The sequence below is a fragment of the Eurypyga helias genome, unplaced genomic scaffold, assembly GCF_000690775.1.
Source record: "Eurypyga helias isolate BGI_N326 unplaced genomic scaffold, ASM69077v1 scaffold53, whole genome shotgun sequence".
Classification (NCBI taxonomy): domain Eukaryota; kingdom Metazoa; phylum Chordata; class Aves; order Eurypygiformes; family Eurypygidae; genus Eurypyga; species Eurypyga helias.
Genome location: NW_010240344.1, coordinates 44,475 through 72,003, shown reverse-complemented (window position 1 = coordinate 72,003; position 27,529 = coordinate 44,475). Strand labels below are relative to the sequence as shown.

The 27,529-nt window shown below is 42.3% G+C and overlaps 1 protein-coding gene across 1 annotated transcript in view; it reads right to left on the bottom strand.

The window, feature by feature from the left end:
• PSTPIP1 (proline-serine-threonine phosphatase interacting protein 1) overlaps window positions 1-27,529 on the bottom strand; it is a 34,358-nt gene that overhangs the window by 3,042 nt on the left and 3,787 nt on the right. The window contains exons 2-12 of the mRNA XM_010148400.1: window positions 26,670-26,744; window positions 16,139-16,173; window positions 14,950-15,056; window positions 13,248-13,310; window positions 12,082-12,180; window positions 10,271-10,316; window positions 9,342-9,421; window positions 6,494-6,592; window positions 5,757-5,853; window positions 2,626-2,710; window positions 962-1,032 (exon numbers count right to left, since the gene is read on the bottom strand). Of these exons, the coding sequence (XP_010146702.1) occupies window positions 962-1,032; window positions 2,626-2,710; window positions 5,757-5,853; window positions 6,494-6,592; window positions 9,342-9,421; window positions 10,271-10,316; window positions 12,082-12,180; window positions 13,248-13,310; window positions 14,950-15,056; window positions 16,139-16,173; window positions 26,670-26,744 (857 nt within the window). The remainder of the gene's footprint in view (window positions 1-961; window positions 1,033-2,625; window positions 2,711-5,756; window positions 5,854-6,493; window positions 6,593-9,341; window positions 9,422-10,270; window positions 10,317-12,081; window positions 12,181-13,247; window positions 13,311-14,949; window positions 15,057-16,138; window positions 16,174-26,669; window positions 26,745-27,529) is intronic.

Sequence of the window (27,529 nt, the reverse complement as noted above, 5' to 3'; positions counted from 1 at the left end):
CCCAGATAGCTATTTGTCATTGACATAACTTCTTTTTAGGAGATGTTGTTTTAATCCAGCTTGTCATAATTAGGGAAACCTCTTACTCCTTCCCAGGATCTGCCTGGGAGCTTCCCCTGCTATCAAGGCAAGCAGAAGCTTCCCACGCAGGACTCCTCGGTGGGATGATAGGAGCGGCCAGGGTGCCTGTACCTTCCCTCAGTCAGTCCCTAGTTATTCTGCTCTAAGGAGCACTGTCAGCTCCTTGACGTTCCAAATTCTGAAAGGCAAGCATGGGAGCAGATGAAAAAGCTGAACGCAGAAAGTGTTTGCCATTCCTGAGGGTCTTGTCCAGGGAATGCTCCATTTCCTGGTGCCCAAACAGGCAGGCTTGACAGAGAAAATTAATTGCAGTATGTTTTAAAACTGTTCTAATACAGCTTTTTATTTTCTTTTTTAGGAAAGAATCACAGTTAAAGTAGGTTTGTTTTAAATCATATCAATAAAAATGGTTTAAGACGTTACTTTCTGCGTGGTCAAAATACTGTTTCCAATGTCGTCTGTTAAATGCCTAGCTGCAAAGGTTACAGTGGGACAGTGGAACTCCGAAACAAGATGGATATTTGCATTCATAAGGCATGAGCTTGGTCTGTTAAAAACTTCAGGTATTCTCTTGTGTTTTGTAGAGGTAGTGTATTCTACCTTAGGAGAAAAATATTATCTAAGTCAGACTAGTGTGTTCTGAATTTAGAGTTTCTCCTTGCCTCGACAGAGGTTTTGAGGATTATATGGATTATTTGTCACTTCAAACTGGGAAATTTGTTTAATACACATCCAAGCTAAATTAATTTCCTGACTATTCTTACTCCTGACTGCCAATGTGAGAATATGTGCTGTACAGTTTCTGCTCCATGTCAAATCTTGATTTAGCAATGATCTTAAACAAACACATCTGGTAAACTTATTTCCTGAAGGGGCATACCAAGAGGAGGGGCTGAAGGAGTGATGCTTTCCGTGTTGTTTTTGCTGCTTCCATGCAGTAGTCCGGAGAATCTGTAGAACCAAGAGAAGCCAATCACAAAATGAGTGAACAGGACTGGGTATGAGCATTCCTTCGTCTCAGCTATCTCACTCAACCTTCCCTCCATCTGCTGCAGCACTGGGTAGATGCCACATCTTCCTGTGGACATTTATTTTCATTTATGCTGTGGATATATTTATCTTCAGTTAAAAATAAATTTTTTTAAATGTAGCAAAATACTGAACCATCAGCCATCTCTGAATTGTGCATAAAATGCGTGAGATAATACTTTCTTGTTGATCCAAAGTCTCACAGTGCAAAAGTCCAATTATTTCCCAACATTAATATGATAGGAATTACCAGTTATTTATAAGAGATTATTATCTCTTTGTGTTTACAGAAAACTCTGATACAATTAAAAATATAACATTTTTATAACGAACCTTTCTAAAAACTGTGAATTTAAGTGGTTTTGGTATTTGGTTGGGTGTTTTTGGTTTTTTTTTTTTAAATCTATCCCTCATTATTTTCTGTATCACAGCTGGGCAGTGGAGACTGAGTACAGTGAGAAAATGGGTTGGGATTCTCAAGTATAGATAGAAATGGTATTGCATGCTTAAGGCATATTTAAAGGGTCTGATTTTTTTAGCTGGTGTACGCTCAATGTTTCTGGGACATTTTCTGGATCTCAGCAAACTCGACAGTTTCTGAAAAACTGAGAGTGAGTTTCTAGGCTGCTTGCTTATGCAGAGCACAGTTGTATTCTAAATGGCAGTACAGTTGTCTCCTGTAACTGCATAGGATGCAGCATTAGAATTCATTATTATAGAAGATCTGGTTTCCAACTGAAAAATAAATTATTGTATATAAACCTTATCAGTTTACCAACAAGCTAAAACCAGCACACAAGCTTGGACCACATTTTAAATCAGAGATCACAGCCCACTCCTTATCTTTATCATGTAATAAGGCTTGTCAAAATAGAAAGCTCTTCTGCCTTAAATATAACACCACTTACACCATAAATTAGCCTTTTTTGTATAAAATATTTAAACCAACAGATCTACCATGCTCTTCAGCTGATAAAATTGTATCCATGTTACAACATTTACCAGCATAAATGGATCAGAAAAAGAAAAATCACCTCCTTAATCATCACAGTTATTCCACTAAAAGTTTTTTCCTTGTTTTACATACACAGAGCAGCTCTTTGCTCTTCTCAGCTGGACAGTGCAGTAAGCCAGGAAGTATTGCCAAAAAAGACAGCTCTCCCCAGCCTTTACTCCCAGCAAGATTCACCTTTGCCCTCCCTTGAACAAAGTGGTTTTGTTGCTATGTGCCATGACCCACTAGGAAAGAGGAAGTAAGTGGATGCTATCCATTGCTGCCCATCTAATTGCTTTATGAACTTGTTGCTTGTCTCTCTTCCCAGTAGGCCATTGCAAAATGACTCTGACTCTGGTTTTAATAGGTTTACTTTTTCTGTCAAGTTATATTTATCGATACATTGCTGCCTCTTGTTACAATGAAGGAAGCAATAACTTTCCAGGTCCTGTTTCTTGTCATCATACACTGCTGTTCATACAGAGAAATACCTTCTCTGGGAACTGAAGTTTGCCACTCACCTCTTCATCATCCCACAAGACTGGTTTGGGCTGCTGCTGCTTCTGTTTGGTTCTCTGTTGTAGTAGTTCTCATATCCTATTGCATCTGCAAGGGGGCAATAAAAATGAGATGTTCAAACAGGTAAATCGTTTTTCTCCCCATCAGAATGCAAACAGTTGCAACCATCAGGGACTGCTGGAGCAAATTGTAATGCAGCACTATCTGCACTCGTCTATAACGGGGCTGGAGAAGCTCAGGGTGATCTAGGGACTTGACAAAAGCCATTCCAGTGACTGTAAGCAGATATGTTCTTGGTAGAAAGGTATGTTTGCTTGACCTGAGACAAGCACAGTCGAGGTCCTGAAGAACCATTCTAATAGCTGTGACTAACCCTAATTAAGAAGCCAGTTCCCTTCATGACTGTTCCTCTGTTACCCTAGAGCCCAGGATTTAAGGGAGTAGAGCAGGGTCATTGTGAGCCTGGGACCATGTTCACAATACAATTGGCTGCAGTGTGTTTTGCTTCTTTTTTTTCATAATGTATTGAGTCAGGAATTTTTATTGGAGCTGGGGAGGGTTCTGAACATTATTGTCAGTAGCAATAATGAGCAATTTCCTGGTCTGTGCTTGTGCTTAATTGTCTCCCTACCTTTTGTATCTCCCCTGTCCACCATCTCAGAGCTGATTTGCTGGTTTTGTTCTCTCAAACACAGTTCTGTTACGGTTCCTTCACTCTCCCCTATGGTGTCTTTAAGGGTGAGATTGAGACCATTTCCATGTCTGGCTTTACAGAGGAAATAGTTACAGATGGATTTATTTATTTTTCATCTCAGAGCTCCCAGTATAGTTACTTAGAGCTGGTGGCCACACACCCTTTCTGTTTTCTCTGTGTTGAAGCCAAACATGAGTGAAATCTGTGATACCGTATTATCGCAGTTATGATACCAGCAAATTAAGCAAGAGATTGGACTTGGGCCAAAGGTTGTGTTGACATTCTCACGTTGGGTCAGCCAAGATCATAAGCAGAGCATGCATGTTCAACTAGTTGAAGAATCTTGACAAATAAGACTCATAGTAATTAGGGATTTTTCTGACCAATTTAAAGGTCTCCTATTTCACTTGGTGTAGGTTCTATTTCATAAGGCATTGTAAGATTAGGTAGAAGAGGAGAGTGAGCAACAGCATCAAGAAACCAAAAGGTTTTGTCAGGATGGAGGTTTTCTGGTACACAATGCAAAACCACACATGGGTTTCCTCCTGCACTTTGCAAACAATAAAACAGATCAACTGCTCACCATGTGCCACTGTGCAAACTCATTAGCCAGAGCTGTGGAGATACCAGGATGTTATGTCCAGAACATGTCACCTTCTAGAAGGTGGCAAAAAAAAACATCAAAAGAGCAAGTCGGTTGTTTCTTTGCTTTTCATAAAGCTCTCAAGGGTTTTTCCCACCTATTTCTTATTAAAAATGAGTCTTGACATAGCCCAGAGCTGTTTGCAGAAAATTGCCTAGGCAACTGGAGAACGAGAAATCTCACATAGAAAAAATAAATCTAGCTGAGAATTACAAATTTCTTAGTATACAGAAGTTGTTTCACAGTGCTGCAAGGCACAGTTCTTCCTTCTGCTGGTGAAAATGTATTTTTTTCCTTGGTATCAGTGGAGTATCCCCTATGTGAGGAAGAATAAACTATAGCAGCAAAATGGCATCGAATGCACCAGTATCAATATATTTGTTTAAAAAAATCCCCAAATCCTTTAATTTTTAATTGTCATAGGTGTAATGGCAGAAAGGCTGGGTGAAAAACAAGCCCCAGCTAGCTCAGTGCTGGGTTAGTGGTTGCATCCAGCTCTGTTGAAGAGGTCCCTTGGTGTAATTGGTGCCAGCTCTGAGCTTTGTGAGGAAATCAAGGGGGTGTAAGCTGTTCCCTTACAAGACGATTAGCCCTTGGGACAGAGCATTCATACTGCTGATGTTTGTACCTATACAACTCCTAGCATGAAAGTTTTTATCAGTATAAGGTTTTTTTATGCTAGTGTAGGTTATTCCCCATTCTGAATGGAAGTAAGCTCGACTGGTACTGCTGAGGGCATAGTAAGGGGATTTTCTCTTTGACGTAGCAGTATGGTATTAGAGCAGATAATGAAGTGAAATAGTATCTGTGCACAGATTTAAAAAAAAAAATGAGGAGATCTTTTCAGCATAGATATGCATCATCAGCTAATGAAGAGATGAAACGGGATTTTTCTCTCCTTTTACAAAGGCCGTGAGTCTTTGTTTACTGCAGCAGCTGCACAGAAGCGCAAGCTTCCATTTCACTCAGTCTATAAATATCTTGTATTGCTTGTTGAAGTATGAGGGTGTGGTTTGTATTTGGCCATGTGAAAAGTTAGATAGCCTTCTTTCTGGTGAGGTGTTTGGAGAACTCCTACCCTGCAGCAGCATGTTTTCATTTTATAACCGCTCAGCTCTTGCTGTCCCAGTCTCCATTTCAGCCCAGAGGTTTTGATCATTGAAGTCGATGAAAAGGCGGCTCTAGCTTGAATGGACAGAGTCTGTGAACCTTACATTGCTCCTATATGCTGGCACAAAGCCAGTTTCATTCCAAATTCCCTCAACTAGGGTCTTGCTCTTACACAAACAACTTCCTGAGAGGAAAAAAGATATTATTCTCCATTGGGCACGTGGAACAAAACAGAATACAAAGTCTGGTCTTCTCTGTGCTGCAAAGGAAGAGAAGCAAAGATGCTTTCCTGCAGCGGAAGCATCTCTGTCAAGGGGACACCAGGGTGCAGTTACACGATAAGCTGACTCTGACTTGTCACCACTGCAGGAAATTGAGGTTGCCACCCCCTTAATGGTGTCAGTTCTGCTGTACTGTGAAATTAGCCTGATTGAAAAGCCAAAACAACTTTTTTTTTTCTTCTTGGGAGGGTTATTTTTAACCTGGATCATTCACCTATCCCACTTAGAGTGCTGCACAAGTAACTGTGGCAGCCCAGTGAGGGGAAACCGAGCCTCAGCATTTGGGAATGAATAGCTGAAGCAGAAACTCCTCCTGTTGGCTTTGGCTCCAAAGGACATGTACTGCACAACTGCAGCCTCAGCCTAAAAAGTGGCTCATCTGATAAGACCAATAGGAATAGTTACCTGGAGGTTGTGTTCCTGTCATTTTAGTCTTAATGAAGTAGTCTATGTCTGACTCTACAACGCAGTTCTCCAAGCTTACCCGAACCTCTTCATACAGCTACAAAACAGAAGCCAATAATTCAGTTTTTAACGTTTCACATTGAATTAACAATTAATGTTCTTCTAATACTTTTCCCCTTAAGGGACATTTTATACTTGGAACATGTCTGACCTGGATGGATCTTTGGCCTGTCCCCCATACAAATATTCTTGTAAACACAGTTCTTTGTGTTCTGGTTTTCCTTTTAAGAGAGGAGGATGAAGGCAGTCCAGGGCTTTACCATGCAATAAAGAAATCAGTAGCAGGCAACATCCATTCAAAGGCCAAACTAGTGTATTCTTTATGTCTTCTCATTTTGAGACCATGACTGGATGCCCTTCTGAAAGCTGTGCCTGAGCCCAAGTATACTCGACTGCGTGTTCTGATAGCTGGAAGCACTCCCCAGCAAACAGAGGGGAGGAGACAGGGAAGTGCCATGAAGTGTGACACAGACTGTCTGCATCCCATCACATCTCTGGTTGACATCTAGAGGGAACAAGCTAGACTGAGAATACTCCCCCTTCACTGAACATGCACAACAGCCAGTTAGCTGGAGACAGCACATGCCAAGAAGGACAAACTAGTGCTGTATTGCGAGAGCACTCTTCCTCCTCCTCTCCCTCCTCTGTACGTGAAGCTGCATGGCAGGTGCCCGTACCTCATCATCCTTCACACACTGCGTGGAGAGCTGGTTGCAGTGAACCCACAGCGAGTTGCGGAGTATGGTGATGCGGTCGCACTCCTGGAGCTGGAAGACCTAAAGCCAAAGAGAAGATGTGATGTAGTGTCATGGAAGTCAGTTATTTGCATTGCAGGCAGCGACAGGGCTGGGGATGCTCTGGGCCAAGTTCCTGTGTCTGCAAACCATGCTGAAGGATCCTTTGTAAAGGATGTCTTTTCAGCTGCATCTACTTGTTCATTCTCAAGAATTTGTTTTAATTGATTGCACCAAAATTATGTTTTACAGACCAAAATGAAGCAAGAGAAAGGAATCAGTATCTGGATTTGACTGCTACCTCTACTGCCAAAGATTTCAGAGTCAGGGTCCTGTTTGCCCATGACACTGAAAACTTGTATGGCATGAAAGGGTTGTATTTATTTTAGAGGTTGAGCCAAAAATATCCATCTCTGCATTGTAAGATGTCTTTCCACACTTTTCTATTTTGAAGCTACTTGAGGCACTTTGGACTTGCCTCCCTGCATTTCTAAGGTTATTTTCATGGTAAAGAGAAGGCACTTTTCTTCAGAGTTTACTCCCTTCCTTCATCTGTCTGATTTTCTCATGTCGTTGCACAGCTTGGGAAGAATGAAGGAGGAAGAAAGAGAAGTGTGAACTGAGTTGAGGGAAGAGGCAGATAAACTCTTTCTTTAAAAACTTTTTTAAAAAACCAAACCACCCTGATCACTAAGTTGTGCTGTTATAAGTAGAACATAAATTTTTGGTTTTCTATGAGGTGTGAGAAGCTCAGATGCTTCTAGCCATCTGTTTCTATCTTTTGCTAGTAATGATGTCCAGAACACCACAAATGTATGCATTATTCAGCAGAACATTCAGTTGGGTACGCCGCCTGCCATTTAATATCTTACCATAAAAAAAAACCCAGAGTCCATCAAGGGAGTCAGCAGGCATTGGGACCAGTTTCTGAGAAAAAGCTTTTATAGAGAATCTGAAGGGTGGAAAATGAGTATTTCGATATCCATCCTGAACAAAAAGCTTATGGCTGAAGCCTAGCCCCTCAGGGGCTGCTGAAATAGCATGAGAGCCAACTGGGAATTTTCCTGGTAAATGGTGTCCTGTCAGAAAATGCAGCTCATCAAAGAGGGAAGCGTAGTGACTCTGCGCTTGTCAAGCCCTTTGCCAACTACGTCTGGTCCCTATGTTAGACACATACCTTGTCCTCTGTTGGCTCGTGTGACAGACTGTTAGTCTGGGCTCTTGTGCCAGGGAATATGGCACAGCACCCGTGATGAAGGTCATCCCAGTGCTGCCACTTGCTAGCCAGGATTTTCAGGCTGTGGATGTCCAGCGCTCAGCTAGTAACATAAGCAACCTTGGCACTTCCAGATGCTCCACTATGCAGCCAGAAATTTGTGATTTTAAGCTGCTTTTGTACTAGTTACTAGTTCTAAATGTCTCAAAAAATTCCATCAGTTCTTCTGTCTACAGGCACTTTTAGAAGAAGGCATTAAAAATGTCCTTCCTTTACGTGGTTTGAATTAAGCAGCAGGCACGTCAGAAGCTCTGGGGGCTATTCAAAATTTAGCCATGTGAGAGAAATGAAGTGTTTCAGGTTGTGGAACACTTACCTTGTTTGTTGGCTTTTGAAGAAAGAGGAAAATGTGCATCTTGGGGAAAACTAAGGCTTGGCACAATTTCTATGGAAAGTCTGCTGTGCTAGCTGTGGGACTTTCCAGTCCTCCCATATAGGGACTATTCCAGAGGAAGCAGAGAACTGAAAAGCTATCCACCTGGCACTTTATTGTATGTGAAAATAAAGCCTACAACAAGTAAACATAGCAAAATCATACTTGAGCAGGTGGGCAAATACATTTGAAGGATTAATATGACCAAATGTGTGGCTATTTGGATGTCAACCAGTTCCTGTAAATTGTGGTGCAAAACTTGCTAGCCAAGCGCAAGAACTTGCTATTCTCAGCATAACGGAAATAAAGACTTTTCTACCACCACCTTTCAACTGAAAGATTACTCCACAGCTGAAGGCAAATATTCTTGCAGGTCAATATAAAGTGCTATGCAAAATAAAGATTCTGAGTGGTTTGGATTTCTTTGCTCTCAGAATGCTACAGTACGTATTAGCTTAGGAAGCAAATTTAATTTTTAATTTCCGTTGGACTTGTGAAATTTAAAAAGAAAAAAAAAACCCACAACCCCCACACAGAACCCTCTCCTGTATTAGAAGAAGCCATTCTAGAAGCCTCTTACAAAACATAATCTAAAGGAAATCTTTTGTTTGTTTGTTCATTTTTTCATTTTTAATTAACTAATTGAATTCTTGTTTCAATTTTGAAATTAATTTTTTAGACTAAAAATTAATTTTCATGTCTACGTTTCTGTTCATTTTCTATGAACTTATGTTTTGTCACAGAGCAGTTATTTGAGAAACAACTGTATCTTGGCTGTGATAGAAGATCATCCCTAAAACTAGTGTAGTCCTACAGTAAGCTGTAGGTGAAAACTGGCTACAAATGCTGGCCAATAGATTGTACCAGTTCACATGTTGCTCCACTTCTTACACCTTTGCACTCATGTAGTGATTACATACATATGCTGAACAAGAAAGGAGGGTGTAAGCAGGTGAGACAGCTAGCAGCTATGTCTAAATCAACTCTAGTTTTTGCAGTATTTTTGCAAAGACATCTACTGAGACTCCACATAAAGCAAACAGCAAAACCCTTGGGACGATATCTCAGGTCTTAGACGGATATCTGCAAGTAGGATAAAATAAAGAGTGCGCAAATATATCGCTGCAAAAGTCAATGTTTACCTCGCAGGTTTTGATATGTTCCTGTTCCCACTCTGTCCTGACCTTATCCAGCTTCTCAATATTCTGTTTGTACACCTTCTCTGTAAACACAGACACACATAATAGAAACCCAACAGTTAGGAAAAAAAAATGATACAGACTTCCTCCTTCTTTTCCTATAAAGACTTGGCTGTGGTTCTTACACTTTAGGCCAGTGGTTTGCTAGAATATCACAAGAATGTGTGAGCTTGAAATAGGTGGGCCACAAGGATTTTTTTTTTCTCTGCAATTTTATACTAGAGTAAGGATTCTCTCTGCATGGTTTGCACATCATCTATAAACTTTACAGTAGGGATAATGCAAATCAGACATGAAGAGTCTGTACCGTGCTTGGGCACTGACCATCCTTAGGCTCTTTCTGTGCTGAGCCAGCCAGGTAAGCTAGGTTACATCTAATTTAGTGTAAACTTTTACATAAGCAGCGAGGGACAAGTCTGAACTCATGAAGCAGCTCAGGTGTCTGCTGGCCTGTCCCTCTGGACATATACTGGGTTTCTGGCTGGAGAATGCTACCATGCTCATGTACAGGGAAGCTGGGGACTCTCTATCTGGTTTGGTTTGGCTGGGGGAAATCTGAGTGTCATTCTTTTCTGCTTTCAAACTTGCTTCAGAAAGAGCCTTTCCTTCCTGTGTGAAGTCATTAAAGGAGGTCTTTTGTAAATTTTTAATGAAAGCAGGAGACTTGCATTTCCACAAAAGAGAGTAAATGGAGATGATTATCAGCTTGCTGTTATTTAGAAGGTTCTTCATTAATTTTGGGTAGGTGACTTTGGGAGACCTGACTTCAATCAGAACCAGCCTGGGAGATTTGGATGGTGCTCTACCAAAATCAGTCTGCTGGTAGATCTTTGCTGAGAAAAACCTTAGTTCAGTTGCAAATAGAGCATCACCTGCTTCGTTGGCTGCATCTCTGCATTGCTTGGCTTTGTTCTGACTCTGAAACAGGAGAAGAAACACTGCAAATTAATTTCTGCCCAAACTTACTTTGCTTCTGCACAGTTTATTTGCTGCCTCCTCCCCTTCCCCTTCTAGGGAAAGGCTCAAACTTAAAAATGCTTCTTGACTGTCCTGCTTTTATGCATGATTCAATTGAATGTGTCCTATGGAGAAGGGACCAGTATTTCACAGATGCAACCATAGGTCCCCTGACTTCAAGGGAAATCTGGCAATTTACATCTTTCCATTCAGACACCCCTGCTTTAGAAGCTCAGTGCTAGCATGATCCAGCCTGAAGCTTGCATCTGTTGGCTGAGTTGCGTTTTTTTCCTCAGGCGTTTGATGTGCTTTTCTAATAGATATTTATAAGCAGAAATAAATGGCAGTTAAAACTCTGTGTCTTCCAAGCTCCTCATGTAATACATAGATGAAAAGAACACAGCCTTTAAAATACTTTGCAAATGCCAGATTATTTCCCATAACAACTTGGAAGCCTAAAAGCAAAATTATCTAGGTAGAACTTTTTTTTTTTAAATCCTGCAGCTTTTAACAAATGAAAATACAGCTACTACTGACAGCTCTGTATGCCCAGGTCTTTCTGCACAGACGGTGATGACAGTACATTAATGCACGCTCAAGACATCAGTATAACACATTCTTCCATTCTGCCCTTCGTGACAAGGCTCAGGTAGGGGTTCTTATGACCATATTCCCCATCACAGCTGGTTGGAAAATGTGTAGTAGGCTGGAAATATAAGCTTCATTTTTGTTTGCTGCCTGGCCCAAAGTATTTGTGAGTGCTGTGCAGAATTAAACAGCTGACATGTTTCTTGTGAGATGCCTCTGTGCATTTCAAGTGTGCTGGCATGTGTGTGGAAGTAATGGCAATGAAGCACCCTGGGATCCTCCAGCATGAAAGGAGCTGGGTCAGATTTGATGCCATTGAAGTTGCTAAGTGCACTGGCGTAATTTCAATAGGGCCAGGATTTCATCCCCTCTTTACAGCTAAGCTGGAGGGTTTTGTTCATCAAAGATTTCCAGCAAATGCTGGAAATAAAATGCAAAGTTCCGATGCTGTTTTTAGAGTCTCCATCCCCCCGCTCCTCGAGATGATTTTTGATCCTTTTTGCTTACACTGCACTGATTTTTATCGAGCCAAAGGGAGTTCATTTATTTTTTCTCCATCTGTTCCGCTGTAAAATGTTCCCATTAAAAGTTAGTGAATTGTCAGCCACAAGTATCAAGACGATGCAATGAAGGACTGCAGTGCCTTAATTTCCAATGATTTATTTTTGAGTTTGAAAATTTAGTTGAAATTAAAGTAACCATAAGGAGAAAAATGTTGAGGAAAAATATGCATTTTAATGTAAGATACTATGTCTACTAAATGTAAGCGGCCAAAAGGCAAAACTGACTGCATGACACACTTCTGACTTGTTTCTTTTTTTTTTTTTAATAATTTTGGAGAAGCACCTTATTCAGTCTCCCTTCAGGTTTCGGAGAGAAAATAGATCATAGTCTGGGATAAATTAATTAGATAACTTAGTCCCTTCCCTGCCTTTTTACAAACCCTTGGCCTATGGCAAAACAAGATCAGGGTTACTGAAGGAGTTAGTGAAGGAAAACCTCCTTGGGAAGGTGCTTTGTTTCAATTTTGATTCTAAGGGGCTAATGAGATGGCAAATCAGCCCCTGGCATCTTACAGAATGGGTGGTTCAATTGTATTCTCTTGTACCTCTTTAAATAGCACTGTCATCTAAGGTACCTTTTCTGTCTGCTTTTGGTTGCCTGAAGCACTTGTCCGTTCGAAGAACTGCTCGGCCTCATCCGCCTCCCTGCACTTCTGTTCGTAGGTCTTCTTTGACTGTATTGAAATGAAATCAAAGGGACAGTTGGAGTTAGGGAACAAGGCTGAGTTGTCTCCAGCTTGATATTCGAGGCGTTGCCTCTTTTGCAGTCTGGGGGAGAAAATCAGTGCCCAAGTTTGGGCAACAGAAAAAGTTCCCAATGACACCCTAAGGGGATAGAAAAATAGAACTGAAAAATTGGGGTAGGGGCTTGCAGCATAAATCGTGTCCTCTTCTTGCAGCTCTAAAATTATTTACTTGGTACAATTGCCGCCAGCTCCCTGAAGGGATGGTCATGAATACACAGGCAGCAAGCACTAGCACCATCCATGAGGTGTCTCTCTGACCTACAGTGTAGAGGCAAAATGAGGAGCCCACACTCCCAGGGTGCCAGTGGGGGTGGGTTGTCATGTCTACAGTGTGACTTCGAGCATTAGGTGGCCAAAGTCAGTGTGTTGCCTTGCCCATTGCTCCAGGCTGTGAGACAGAGCCAGCACCCCATAGGTAACAGTCTCAGAGTAGTCCTCAGAAGCAAAAAAATCTTTATTTGCACCTGTCTTAGAGATTCACTTAGAACAAACACATTTAAATAAAAACTGTTGGTACAATTCTGGCAGTAGCACTGACAGGTCTGCAACTACTTTTCTGCAAATGCAATTGCCTGTTGGAAACCAAACCAGCTGCCTGCAGTTGCTTTACCTGCAAGCTTTCCAGCTGGAGAGGTTTCCTCCCATTTACAAGATCCCTCACCATTTTTAAGATTGTATTTACACAGACTGAAAAATTACATTTGCTCCTGGAAGTGTCTCTGCCTAGAGAAAATGAAATCCTGTTTGACCTGGGACATTGTTCATTCCACATTAACTTTCTAAGTATTTGTTTTGGAGACTTCTCCATGGATGTGGCAGGGAAGATCAGCTGCTTCTTCATAGGATGAATCTCACACACACACACTTTTGCACTCTTTCACACTCCCACATTCTTGGCTTTTCTATAAATATAGGTACATGTAATACAGATTTCAACCTGTCCCAAACTGGAGCCAGTTTGCAGCAAAAAACCTGCACAAAATCTCTTAGCTTACCTCCATTGTTTTCTTATAATGGGACAGCTTGCTCTTTTGCATGTGCTCCATCGCAGACTCATACTGTAAGAAGCGCACACACGTAAGCATTTCTTGCTCTAGGCTTTTTTGCTTAAGGAGATTAAACAGCATAACAACACCAGTCATAGTGCCCATCAGCTCTGCCAGCAGAGTTCCTTACTGGGTCAAGAGCTTGATCCCACACCTTTGCAGGCCAAACCACTCTCTCACCCATGTGAGCAAGGGTAGTTGTCCATTTTAAAAACAAACCATTCCTGTGTAATTTATATGCTGTTGCTTCTGGCAAATTTATGCTCTCTGCAATCTGATTTCCATATAATCAGCTAGTCAGTGTTGGAAAGATGCTGCTGAATTCTCTTTTATGGCTTTAGTTGTGATACACTCAGTCTATGTGACAGTGAGATACGCTCTTACTTGGCAGGGTATGGGTTTCTTCAGTGGCGCTTTTGGTCCTTTAATCTTTATACCCTGCTCGAGCAAAGCTCTCTGTGGGCCTACCCAGAGGCTCGCTTGACATTGGGCTAAATGGCACAGTCCTGAGGGCAGCTAGAGTGAAACACAAATCACAGCATTTTGGGAAGTTACCAAAAATGCCGACACCATCTAGCACGCCTAATGTTGACTTCCTCACAGCTGCATGCTGGATGGAGAAAAAAAGCTTGCCTAAGACTCTGAAGTAGGTTTTCCCTTTTTTCCAGGCCCCTTAACTGTTTCCAGTTGAGTTACAGGCTTGTGGTTTTCAACAGGAGAGAGCCTCTCTTTGTAAATCCTAGTGGCAAAGTGTGGGGGGGGGACAGATACAAATGCTGATGAACTATGTGCACGCTGTCTGTCTTTGTATGCCTTATTTGCTTCATCAGATTGCTGGGGACCTCAGATCTCAGAAGCAGCACTGGCTTTGCCCGCTCTTATATTCAGTTCTCTGCTCTTCAAAGTTCCTGTGTGTCAGGGTTGTAGACACAAGGCATTTGTGGCATTGGATACTGGTCATATGCATTTTCATTTGTTTAAAATTTACAAAGAACTGGGTATTTTATTTTACTCCTCCATCAATCAGAGCTTTCAGTGTTAAGGGATATCCCATCTGTCTTCAACCCCGTGGAACCAGAAGAGGTGTAAGAATGACCACTGTTGTCTCTATTGAGAGCTACTTTTTCAAGGGACTTCGAGCTTGGAAAGATCATAGAGGATGAAATGGCCTTAAATATACTCAATTTTTATTATTCAGCATCAACTGAATAGTATTTATTTCATGTATTTGTAATTCAGCATATATTGGTGTTGCATTCAGCATGACATTCAGTCGCTTTTATGTTTTTAAATGTTTGTGTTACCCCTTTATTTTAGTGCATGTTGGAGATCAGGCAGGATCATATCAAAGAAACCCAGTTAGGAAGGGAATAAAAAAGAGAAAAGGAAGGATTAGGTTCTTACAGGAATAGTATCTGCAATTACACCAGAGAGTAAAAGTGACCAAAGCCTATGTCTCCTGACTTCAGAGCACTTTCTTTCCAGCTGGGATCAGAATGAGATTTTCTTCCACAGTCTAGTGTATGGAGAGAACAGGGCACACTGGGCTTGTTTTTATCACCTTTTGCAGTATTCACAGGCTATGGCTGGAGACAGGTCATCAGCATGGACCATCGACCCAATCTGTTTCAACATTTCTTTAGTTCCTCACCTTTTTTCTTTGCTCCTTCTGTCTTTCTCGGAACTCCTCTATTCCTTTCAGTTCATCCTTCAGCATTACAGCCAGCTGGATATGAGAGTTTCCAACACTTTCAATTTCTAAAGCAGATCAGAATTCATACACAGTCAGCAGAAAGGTCTTTATATTTAAAGTCACATTTTTCAGGAGGTGTTTCTGGGGTGTGGCTGCCGTATGACTTCTCATGGACAGGGCAGCCTTAAAAAAAGGCCTTCCTATGTTTCTGCATGCACTGACACTGCTGAGGGCTCACAACCTGAATAGTGCTCACTGCAGGTCCTCTCAGTGCCTGCAAAGTGTGTGGGAAAGACTCCTCACTGCAGAACTGGAGCACCCACTCAGCGCAGCCTTGGCAAGTGCAGAGCAGGCTGCATTTCTTCATAGCCCCATTTGCCCCAGCCGCCCCTCTTCCCTCCAGGTCTGGAGGTCAGATGTTGTGGTGCAGAGGGAGGGAACGATTCCCCGCCTGCATCTGCTTTCCCTCTGCTACGCTGCTGGACTGTCATTGCTCTTGGGAGCTGCTTCCAGTTGCGTCCAGCCTTGCACAAATGTCATTAGTCAAGGTTGCAAGCTGAGAATTTCCAAGGGTCAGCAAGGATGGATTGAATTTCAGAGCACCTGATGCTGTTTGAAGTGGCTGGTAACTCCCCTGCATTTGTTGGCTTTGGTGCCTCTGAAATGGAACTCCATGTTTTTCAGAAATGTTGACCTCCCCCACCCAGGATCTAAAAATACTTTAATTCACCAGCTGCTTCTCAAATGGGTGGTTTTATCTAAACAGCAGGTGTCAGTAGCCAGGTACGGTGTCCTTTTGGCTATGACAGTGTTGCATTTTCTGTGTGTGAAAGGTTTGCGTCCAGCCTTGGGCACATCTGGAAAGCATGCTCTTCCGGCGTCAGTGGTTTGCAGAAGAGGGAACAGAGCTGATATTCTGTCACTTTATCCTGATAAAACTAACTTGAGGAACAAGCCCTTTTCTTTGCCACCAGAGGGTGGATTGATTTCCCAGCCATGGAGGACTCCCAATGAGTGTCCCTTCCCTCCACCCTCCACACTACAGACTGGGGTAGAAAAGTTGGAAATAGAGGGGGGGTCCCCAGAGGCAATGAACATATTGTGTGCCAGTCTTACCCAGGTTAGAAAGGAAGATACAAATACTTACGTTGCTTGAGCCTCTCAAAAGCTGCCTTCAGTGTGCTGTGAGGCAGAAACAAGTGCACTTCATTAGTATAAGCTTCTAAAGATGGGTTGTGAATCTAGAGAAAAAAACTTTCCCTCCCAATCTCCAAGATCCACGTAGAGATAATCTAATAGTCTTGTAATAACAGTTGACCATGTTAACAAGTACAACAGCATCAATCTCTCACCATCAGGAAATGCAATAAAATGCTCCATGAGGCAAGGAATTGCACTACTCCTTATGAGCACCCTCTTTTTTAATCCCACTGTATTTGTGACGTTGAACGTTAACAGACATTTCTCTGATCTTGTACCTTGCCAGGGGATAGAAGTCAACTGAGTAAAATAACGACAGTTGAGAGGAACTGGGTTTTGGAGCACTAGTCTGAAGGGTAGAGGGAAAGCAGCTCCACCCTCTATGTTAAATGCAGCACCAGCAAATTTTTCCTTCTCAGGCACCCTTGAAGCTAGAGCAGCTCTGCTGCGCAGCACCCTCCGTACCATGCTTTCCGAGCACCCCCGTGTGGTACCGCTCGCTCTCTTGCAAAGACACGCACCGAGCAGTCTACCGAGCCTTCGAAACCCTGATGCTCCCCGGGGTTTTCCACATCCCTGAAGCACAGCATGAATAAACCGTGCTGTGAAATCAGGTCTCGGTGCTGGGCTGCGAAGTACAGTGTGGAGATGAGCAAAAAGAGATGTTACGCTGCTTGTCCAAATGCATTTGCACAACTAAGTGTTCCTACAACGTAGAGCTGCAAAAGGGCATGAAAGTGTAATGATAAATAGCCTGATGCCCTGCCTTTTTGGCAAGCCAGAATCCATCTTAACAAAGCAGCAGAGGTACTGTTACAGGGGTGATGGGAGAGGACAGAGCATAGTCTGTTAGAGGCATTTTGTACTGAATAATTTTCTCTAGCTCCCAGTTTGCAGACTGGCAGGGTATTTGTGTATGCAGAAGCCAGGACTGTGGTGTGATTTGGAGCTTTTTCAGATTTAAAAAACATCTCTTCAAGACCCAGAGTGTGGTGTTCCTTGGAAGAAACAGTTCTGGAGTCTCCCTGGAGCCCTGGTCTACCCCAGCTGGGAGCCCAAGGGAAAAGCAATGAAGACCCTAAAATCTCCCTTGCTGAAGCCTGGCTACCAGAAGAGCACAGATGAGGATGCATATCACTTCCCAGCCATGTGCTGCTGCAGATGGGTAGGGAAATCCTGTATCTCTTGGGCCATTTCAGGAGTCTTAAGAGACACATGAAGGATCCTAATTGCCCTGTGTTAATTTAAGCTGGACATCTGTTTCCTAATCAAAGCTTGCTCTCCCAGTAGCAAGGCTGCCTTGCCAGGCATAAGAAAAATGCACAGGCAAGGGGAAAGGCTGGGCCTGTCCTCAGTGATAGCAGCCTTGCTATCCACTTCCAAATCTAAATTATAGAAATATAAGGAAAAGACTTGCAGCCAGAGAAGTTGAATATTGAGCTAACTGTTTGATTCTTACAGCTAGATATATCCTGGTGAATTTCCTGAGATAAGTCAGGGAAAACATGCTAGATTTAGTATTTTTCAGTTTTCTTCTAATAATATTTAAACATTTTGAAGGTTCATTTTGAAAAAAATTAGTCTGGTGTCAAATTTTGATGGAAACTAAATTTTTACAACACAAAGGAAACAAACAGTGCTCTTGCCAGCTAAGTTAATTAAAAGCTTGACATTAAAAGCCAAGTTGAATATCAGCAGCAAAGATAGCTTTTTCTCACCTAAAAGTTGTAATGGATTATTTTGAAAAATCAAATATATACAAGGAATAAAATTGCTTTTTTTGTGTGGATTCTCGAATGGGAGGTGGGGAATGTGCTAACACCTTAATGCCTGAAATAGGCAAATACTGGAATTTAGAAGATAGTGGACCCCTGCAAACTGCAGATACTGTTTGCACACTCTGTTGATCTGTTGTTCCCAGAGATTTTTACCTTTGCTACTGCTGATTCAGGTTATGTAAAGACTGGCAAATTTGCTGTAATGGATATGGAAAAATAGCTCTTTCTCAGTACATATCAAAGATAAAAGCAATTTTCTGCTTTTTTGATTTCCAGGCATCTGAGCTACCAGAGTAGTTCATGATCATAGGCTGTACACAAAGCTTTTCTCCTCTTTAATGGCTCTCTGTAAGGACAAGTCTGTCTTCTGGTACAATGACGCATCTGGCTATGGACTGGAGAAAGGCTCATTTGCCCCCTGCATGGTCTCTAATGGCCTTGTCAGGAACCTCTGGCCTTTTGCTCCTTCTGTGACAGAGTCCAGTTAGTTCCCTAGCTGCTGACTGGGGCAAGGCCACAATCCATAAGTAGATTGGAATAGGCTTAAGCCATTTCCTTCCTTATTTTTGTAATAGTTTTCTAAAATCAGTGAATGAGATCCCTCATCCTTGTGGGGCTTAAGGGAGTAGCAAATATGTCATTGTGCCAAGTTACGTGTGGGAGAGAATAAATAAATCAAATTTGACCCATGGATCCGTCAGGTATTCCTTTATGACTTCTGGACTGCAGGGATGTGCTGGCTGCAGCAGCAGTGCTATAGATTAGCTCCTTGCTGCTGCTAGACGTTCTGATTTTATCGGCGACATATATAATTTCAGAGCTTTGGAGGGTTTAATGGAAGCAAGTCGTGTACCGGAGATATACTCCTTTCTTAATTTTGTTTGTGCTGGTTTGTGTGTACAGTACCTATTACCTATTTCTTCGGTTGGGTTTGACTTTCTAATAGCATTGATGTGGGCTTTATTCTGAAGCATCCAAAGTGAGGATATCTCATTTTCGTGGACACTTTGAGTGTTTTATCCTCTCAGTATATTATGCTGCTTAGCGTTGTACTAGTAATTGTTCTTTTTATTTGTTTGTTCTGTGGCCAAATTAAAAAACCCTGGGTTTAAAATAATTCAAGAAAAACTGAACATTTGCTATTTACCTCTTTTTAATTGCTCACCCTGACATTGCTGTGTAAATTCTGGAAGACTGTTGAAGCACTCCAGCTGAAGAGAGAGCACCAGCCTTCCCTTTGGGCATTCCTACGTGAAGTCTCCTGCAGATGTCTCATTGAAAATAGGGTGGGACACAAATTTACTGTGCATGTTTGTTAAATGACTCCCCCTTGGACATTTGAAGATCGGCTTTGATAGAGCCTGTGCAACGGCCACTCTACAGCAATTTCTGGTGATTTTTGCCATCTAGTGGCTAAATATTCTTGCCGTTTTCTGGGACACCAACCCTGGCTGCTGCCTTCATTTGCTGTAGTCTCCTGCTACTTGAGTACAGGGGAATTGAGCTGTAGGGTTCAGTGTGTGGCTTTTCAAGCAGAGGGGGAGAAGAATAGCAGAGCTTTTAAAGGAACAGGAGAACCAAGGGGAGAAGGTCCTTACAGTAAAGCTTACCCACTGTTTAGCATTCTTGCTCTGTAGATTGCAAAATACTTTCCAAATGAACTTATGCAAATTTACCTAGCACACCAAAGCTGGAAAGGCAACCTTGTCTCTCCAGGGCACTGCCCACTAGTCCTTGTGGCTGTCCTCTAACAGGATAAACATTTATAGAATGCATCGTTTGAGAGCTTGGTTTGATTTTTCTCCCAGCAGGACCTGTCCCAGCAGAGGTGCCTTGTTTGGCACTCGCCCACCATCGCAGTACAGGTATGAGGAGTGGTGGGGAACCACTGTGTCTGTTCATAAATCCATTCTACTCACTCACTGTGCAGATTATTTTCTGGTTCATTCAGGAAGGGGACTTCATTGGAACAATGGATGACAGCACTCTAAAGTTAACTTGTCCTAGCTGCTTTCTGCTTTTGCTTTCCTTCTCTTCATTTTTGGACATCGTTTTTACTGGAGAACTGAGCTGTTGCTGGAGAGCGGGCTGTGGTCTGCAGTCCTATGTGACACGAGGACCACCATGAAATGTACTGTAGATAGGGCTCTGGTACCTTCTGCTTCTGCTCACTGAATTTTATCGCACCAGAGGTGTAATCAGCAGATTTTGATCAGTGGCAGTGCTTAGGTCACAGATATATTAACTACATGTTCTGTTGCACCACACTTCTTTTTTAGAACTGTAGGCTTGATGGTTTGGACATCTTTTTTTCAGTACTTTGCCTTCTCACTCAGTTAGAGACTGGTTTAACTGAGTAATTCAGAAAGCCCCTTTACCTCTCATATACAGGAAAGTAAAACAGGCTCTTTTAACCAGAAAACCACAGCTCTTTTAAATTTTCTTTCTTTTCTACCTTTGGGTGGTGAATAGAAGTGTGAAATAACCCCATTTTCCTTTCTGGTAGGTTTCCATTTTAAGATCAATATGATCTACAATGTTCTGTTCTTATTGTAATTTTTAAAAATATTCTTTCTGAAATTGAGAGAAGTCCCTGCCAGATAAACTCTACAGATTAATTTCCAGCAGTCTCATTCACCCTCTGCCTCTGGTAGCTTGGATCCTGATAACACAGTTATGAAACCAACCCAAAGCCAGTCTCCTCTGAGGCCATGGCTAACGTCTGTCTTTCTTCCTTCCACAAAGGGAAGACCCGATGTGGTTTTACCAACATTTCTTTCTGTGAAGCCCAGTGGTGGTAGCAAAGTGAGGGGGAAAACAAGTTCAGAAGCATTTGGTCTCAAATAATTTGCACATGGGACTCTGCATTGCAAAAAAGAAAAGAAGGGGGAGGTGTTATTCTCTTCTAATAGGAGGGTAATGATATCACTACCAAGTCCTAGGCGAGGCACATAGCCGAGTATTTCTCATGAGAATCATGTCTAACATTGCTTAGTGGGGATGTGGTGAAAACATTGAAGAATTAATTTTGATGGGGTGTCTTCTTCTTGTTCTCAGAGATAGAAAGACAAAACCACTCAATGCAACTGGAAAGATTTCTGTACAGGTCCCACCTGTGGTGTGATGTCTATCTACATTTATCTACATTGGATTTAACAAGAACTAAGCAGAGGCTTAGGTCTTTCAGAGTATGTGCTTGGGTCCATTTTCAGAGAGTCCTGGAAGTTCAAAGTACAAGTGTATAAACTCTGTGCAGGTTCAGAACTTTAGAGTGGAGAATAGCTAACCTTGGAAGGATGTGACCTTCCAGAATGACTTTTCGCTTCAGTTCAAAAATGTCTGCTTTGCGTGAATAATACAGAGGATTCTGTATATTATGTGACAGATGCACTATATTTATACACAGGAAGCAGCAATTGGCATTTCATTACAGATGCCCTCACTGAAATATTCTATTTCAGGCTTTGCAGAGAAGGGCAGAGCAAACATGAGCTTTAAGTAACTACCTTTTCCTGGGGCCTGAAGGAGATGGTAGTGGAAAAGAGGGAAGGAAAAAAGTAGGAAATCATATACATGAGAAGAGACAAGCAGTGCAGATGACAAAAATAGCTGTTGTCAGACTAGGCAGAATTTAACCAGCTACTGCGTGTTGACATCAGTTATTTTACAAAAGAACAGAGTTCCCAAAGGCTCTATTTCAGCTGAAGCTGAGAATAGATGTGAAAACTGGGCTCTCTAGTATATTCTGTTTTCATGTTGTTCTGCTGAAGAGCTGCCCAAAGCTACTGCATGGAAATTCCCAGTCACCTTGCAACCCGAAAGGTGTTTCCTTTTAAAGGCATGAGCTCTGCTGAGAATCAGATACAGCATGTCGAGGCATCATTACTGTGCATGCTACCAGCAAACACTTGCAAACTTGATCTGGGTTTGTAACTCAGCTGAAAATCTCCTGTTTCTGTGCATCCTCTCCAACGTGTACTCTCCAGAATATAGAGAGTACAAAACTATGCAGCACTGTAAGGAAGCTAATCTGCCTCTGTCTTGTGTGTCTGATTTAACACGGCAAGTGTGGTGTGGTGGGCTAAAAATCAACTAGGAAAAAGGCACTTCTGCACTTAACAGGAAAGTACATTGCTTTCCCTTAAGACTCAGCGGATGCTAACATGTTTGGAGGTTTCAAATAAGGAAAGAAACCCCCAAGAAAACTCCACTGGGGCCTCTTACATACAAAGCTGCTGGTGGTGTGGCAGCCCCTGAACAACCAGTTGCTAAGGCTAGATTATTTAGGAGAAATATCATCATATGCTTGCCCTCTTCTACTCTTCCCTTGGGATCTAGTGTTGAGGACAGACTATTAGGTCGAGGGGATTTTGGTATGAGCCTGTGTGACCCTTCTTGCAGTCTTGCACCTAGATGCAATGCGTGCATCCTTCTGTAAGTTACAATGAACTCGCCAAGGCCTATAGCAACCGCTGAGTTAGATCTGAGTCATGGGTTGGAAAGAGGGTATCTTCTGCCCCTATAGGAAGTAGTTTCTACTAGCTGTATTGCTCGAGGCAAGGGCAAGCAGCCAGAACGCCTAAACTTGCTTGAATCAGACTGGACTATTAATGATGGTGTGCTGTGGCTGTTAGGCAGCACTTACAGGGAACTTCTATTTCTTGAGCTGGAAGCTGGAGTGTTTGTTTGCTATGCCCATGGTAACCAGCACCAGCTCCTTTTAGAAACTCTGCTGCTTTTTTTTTTTCTTTTTTTAATAGAAATAAAGTAAAAGGTTGTTGTGGCATGTCTCCTTCATCGTGCCGTGTCCGCCTCTGGTTTTAGTTTGGTTAGACATTTTTCTACAGCTGTAGACTAGGCATGGCCGGTCCCAATAGTGGTTTGAAACAGAACAGCAAGGACCTCACTGAGGTCAGTCGGACCTCCAGGAGCAGTGTTAAAAACTTGTCCCCTGCTAGTTCTGAGGTCAGATTTCTCGTATTTCTGGTTCCAAGGAGTCTGCAGATGGCGAGGCAATATTGCCCTCTTTTTTCCCAGGTCATGGTGTTATATTACTGCTGATACTTAGTAGTGAATTGTCCTAATACTGCCTTAGCTGTCAGCTGTCTCTGCCAATAATGAGCAGTACCAGGCCTAGAGGGGTCAGTTCTCCATCAGAGAAGCTGCAACAATGCTGAGGGAACAAGCGCTGGACAGCATATAGGATGGAAACCTGATGACTGTTGTCACCTAGGTTTTTCTCCAAGTGATGGAGAGTGGACCTAGAGTTGCTGGTACATTTCAGCAAGCCTTCCCTGCTGTCTTTTGAGTTAGCAGCATATGTCTTTATCTGTGTCTGTCAGTAAATTGAAACGGGCAGTTGAATCTATTTATACATTCAGCTGAGTTCAGCAATTTGCTCCAGATGAAGCAAAAGTTTGGGGAAGAAAGGAAGAGCCTGAAAAAAATGTTGAAATTGTTCTTTTCTCTGATTCAAAACTAAATGCTTTTAAAATGTGGGGAGGCTTGGGAGAGAACTGTTTTCCACAGTGATGGCCACTACCTGATGCAGTGTGCCATAAACTTCTCCAAGCTTCTCCCTTTTACTTGTCTTGATTCATTGTACTTATTCTCTTCGCCTTGTTTTGTGCTGGTCCTGACTGTGCTAAGTAACAACCGGGGCAGTACCTCCCCACCGCTGCCTCATTTTTTCCCTTGAGCAGACCCTCTTCTCCAAGCACAGGAGGCAACAGAAAGGGATTTGTTTGGGGTTTTCTCTTTACGTTTTTTAACCTCTAAGAGTTTGAGATCAGAAGAGCTGGGCGGCTGCCAGGGACTGCATCTCTGGAGCTGGAAAGAGCAGTTCACACCAGTACTGGAAGGACATAAGCACATGAGCCCATGCTGGGCTGCTCATCGCAGGCAGCAGTGCTACCATCTCCGCTTCGGCAGATTTGGCACTGGCTGCAGTGTGGGTTTGCCATGGACGTTTTGCCAACAGGCCCCTGCACAGGGACTGCTGCTTGCTCCAGCTTTGTGCTGCTTCTCTCCTGCTCTGCTTTCCATAGCAGCTACAGATCATTGCTTTGACCTGGTGGAGTGATGGGAGGTTTTTGCAGCCAATTCATTATTTTCAGAAGTCGTTTATAATGTGCTAGACAGAATTAATTTGCCTTGCAGTTGTTCTCTTAAGGACTGCTGGGTATTTTCTGACAATGGAAGTTTCTGCGTCGTTGTTGCGGATGGATTTTCTTTGTTCTTTTTATCAACTTTTTTAAAGGTTATCAGTTACCTTCCTGATATTGAGAACTATTGGGTGTGAAATAATTTCCCAGGAGAAGTGACAGGAAGCTCTTGTATCTGAGATGTTTAAAAGATGACTGAATTTAAGACTAGAGGATAATTTTGCATTAGCAAGAAAATGAGTGCTCTAAAATCAGTAATTCTTGCTCCTCTGCAATATACAGCACGGCACAGGAAGTTCTGTAAAATGTTCTGCAAAAAAACGTGGAAGCTACGTTTTCCCTGGTGGGTGTCAAATGGAAGTTTTAGTTACAAAGCTGCACAACAGCTTCATTAGACTTTGAGAAATATTGCTACTCAAAGCTGTACTTAGAAGGTGTGAACAGCCCTGTTCAGCCTGTCAGGTATTTGTAAAACTATTAGGACTTGGTGTGCTAGTTGATAATAGGGAGTCCTATACAGAGGAAGCACTGGGAGTAGTACATGGGGATAGTTGTAGCACAGTCCTTTCGTGCTTTTCTTATTACAGGTAGGCAAAGGTTCCCTCCCTCCAGTCTCCCTGAAGGACTGACCTTGGGAGTAGAACTGCTGTCAGCAATCTACGTCATACAAACCAACAGAAACTTCACACTGGGTCAAAAATTTCATTTTCATGACTTGTTCCAGCCCTGAACAGACCCTAGTCGTCTCTGATTTTAAAGTGTTTACTCTGGGCAATGCCCTTCACGGCCTATCTGTGTAACTCCTTAAACAGCCAGAGGATGCTGAATGACAGAAACTGTCCTCTCTCTGCTGCAAAGCAGTTACAGTGAGACATTAACTCTGATAAAAATATCAGCACAAAGCTGGTCGCTACCCAGACCAGGCGTGGGTTTATGGAAACATAGTAAATCAGCTCTGCAGCATGCCTTGTTGGTATATTCAGCCTCCTCTCTATGCCAAGCTATAAAATTGCAGGATCAAAGTGGAGCTGGGCTCGAGTCCAAACTTCCACCAACTTGAGGGAAACTTGGATCCATATCCCAACTCTGGGACTTGGCTCTGCCTCTAAATCAAGCTCTTATGATCTCTCAGGAAAAGTCTGACCCATGAATTATCCACTAAGTCACAGAAGGGCAGCCAAAGCTGTCTGTTTCTGAACACGTTTGCTCTGCCTACCCTGCATTGCCAGTAAAGAAATTTAGGTGGAGCCTTTCACTAACCCTGGAATGCTGATCTTAGCCTTTGGTTTGGGAAGAAGCCGTCCATCCTTAATCTGCTATTTTAATTTCAAAATAATTTTTATTCTCCTTCCTTTTCTCCAATTAGGTCTGTGAGTTGAGACACCAGGAAGGTAGAAGCCATCTCCATCAGCCTTTGCTAGGAACCTTGCTATACCTTACTGCATTGCTCGGGGGCAAGGGAGGGATGGAGCACCAGGGGAGGATTGGCTTGCACCTTCTCTGGAGTGAGCCTCAGTGCCCTCTGCACTGTCAGGTGCTTGGGTTAATGCAACAGTTTCCCTGTCAGCCTGCATGTGTCACCACCCAATCAGTCACAAGTGTTACGGGTGTTTGCCTGGCACTTGCACGCCATGGTGGTGCAAGTTTTCCAATAAAATATGAACGGAAAACCACGCTCATCCTGAGAGTGATAAATCAACATAAAAAGGAGATGGCAATTAAGAAATGAGAGATAGGACAGATGAGGGTAACAGGCTTCAGGGATCAATAGAGCTGTTTTGTGTTTAGATTGAGGTCTTCTCTTTTACACCTTTCTTCAGTGACCCCAAATTTTCATCTTCTGACACCTTATTACTGTATTATTACTTGTTACAATAATGACAAAATGTCTCATCATTGCTGCTGCCATCAATAATAGCAGCATTTTATCAGCAGTGTTTATTAAGTTAAATTCCATGCCAACATATATCTTCCCCTCCCAACACAATTATCCATGAGCTAAGAGACGGAGAAAAACATGTCACTTCAGTGTATCTCAGTAGTTCCAATGATTTGTTTCAAATTAGGTCCCTTCAAAGAGGGTTTAAAGTTTGTATTCCTAAGATAAGCCTTTTTCCTGCTGCAGAAGCTGATTTTTGGTGACTTTGCATGTGTTCTGTCACAGTCTCTCAAGAGTCCACCAGCTTCCCAGAACGGCCAGGCCACCATCCTAAACATTTCACAACCTTTCAGTTCCCTTCTTTATCCCATCACTTAGTTTGGTTTTGGAAGCAAATATTAAACATCATTAGCAATCCTGAAATTTAAAAAAAAAAAAAAATCTCAGTAAAGATCTACTGGAAATTCCCAAATACAGATTTTGTAAATCCTGCTTTGAAGGACTACAGTGTTTTCCCATTTTTCCTGTACATTGAGAAGTGCTGTGTAACGTGCTGAAGTGGGCAGTTTATGACCCACTTACCACAGGCAAAACATGGGAGTCGGATGTTGCTTCCTAAATGCTTTCATTTGCACTAATAATAAAAGAATTCCTTACTTGATTTCTGTTTGTCCTCCTGCTTTTCGGGCGATCTGAATCAGCTCTTTCCCATATCTCTCTTCTGCTTGTGCTCTGTTAAAAGAAAAACTTATTAATTTCTCTTAGCAGTATCAGGATCAGGTTTACACAAATCTTGTAATTGCATCCAAGGTACAAAACATGAGAAATGCAACTTCTTTAATTTCTCTATCTCCTCAATCCCAGTGCTATGAGTTACCTCTAAAACATTTTGGGTGAGGTATTTCTAGAAGAAATGAGGGAAAATGAAGTCCATCTCCATGGCTTTGATTACTGTGGAGTGCTACATACAACTCCATTCCCAGAATGTTGGATTCAAGCAGAAGAAGAGGTGTACAGAAGTGTAGTGAAGGTGCTCAGAATGGAGAGCCTCTTTTGCAAAAAACCGTGAAAGATGGTGGCTGACTTGACCCATCACAATTGAAGGCTGGGAGAGAGTGAAGAGTAGGTTCTGAAGAGTCCACTTAAGAGAGGTTCTGAAGAAATGGGAGCTGGGAGTAGCAAGAAGATTTCCCACCATTAGAAACATGAGGTGCTGCTTAATCAGCTGCAGTGGAGGCAGAGGGGGAAGGAGCCTTGTTATTTGTAAGGTGAGGCTGTGACAGTTTTATGGAGGGGACATTATGATGTGATGTCTCACCTAATGGGGAACTGTAACTAGTGACTCAGGAAAGTAGTTCTGTTTCTATGTTTAAGAAATTATTTCTTTGCTGTTTACCCCTCCCCCCGTTCTAGGTGAAATTTCTATTCTCTGTTAAAAAAAAGTATTTGTACTAAATACGTGTCGTGGTTTAACCCCAGGCAGCCACAGCCACTCGCTCACTCCCCCCCGTGGGATG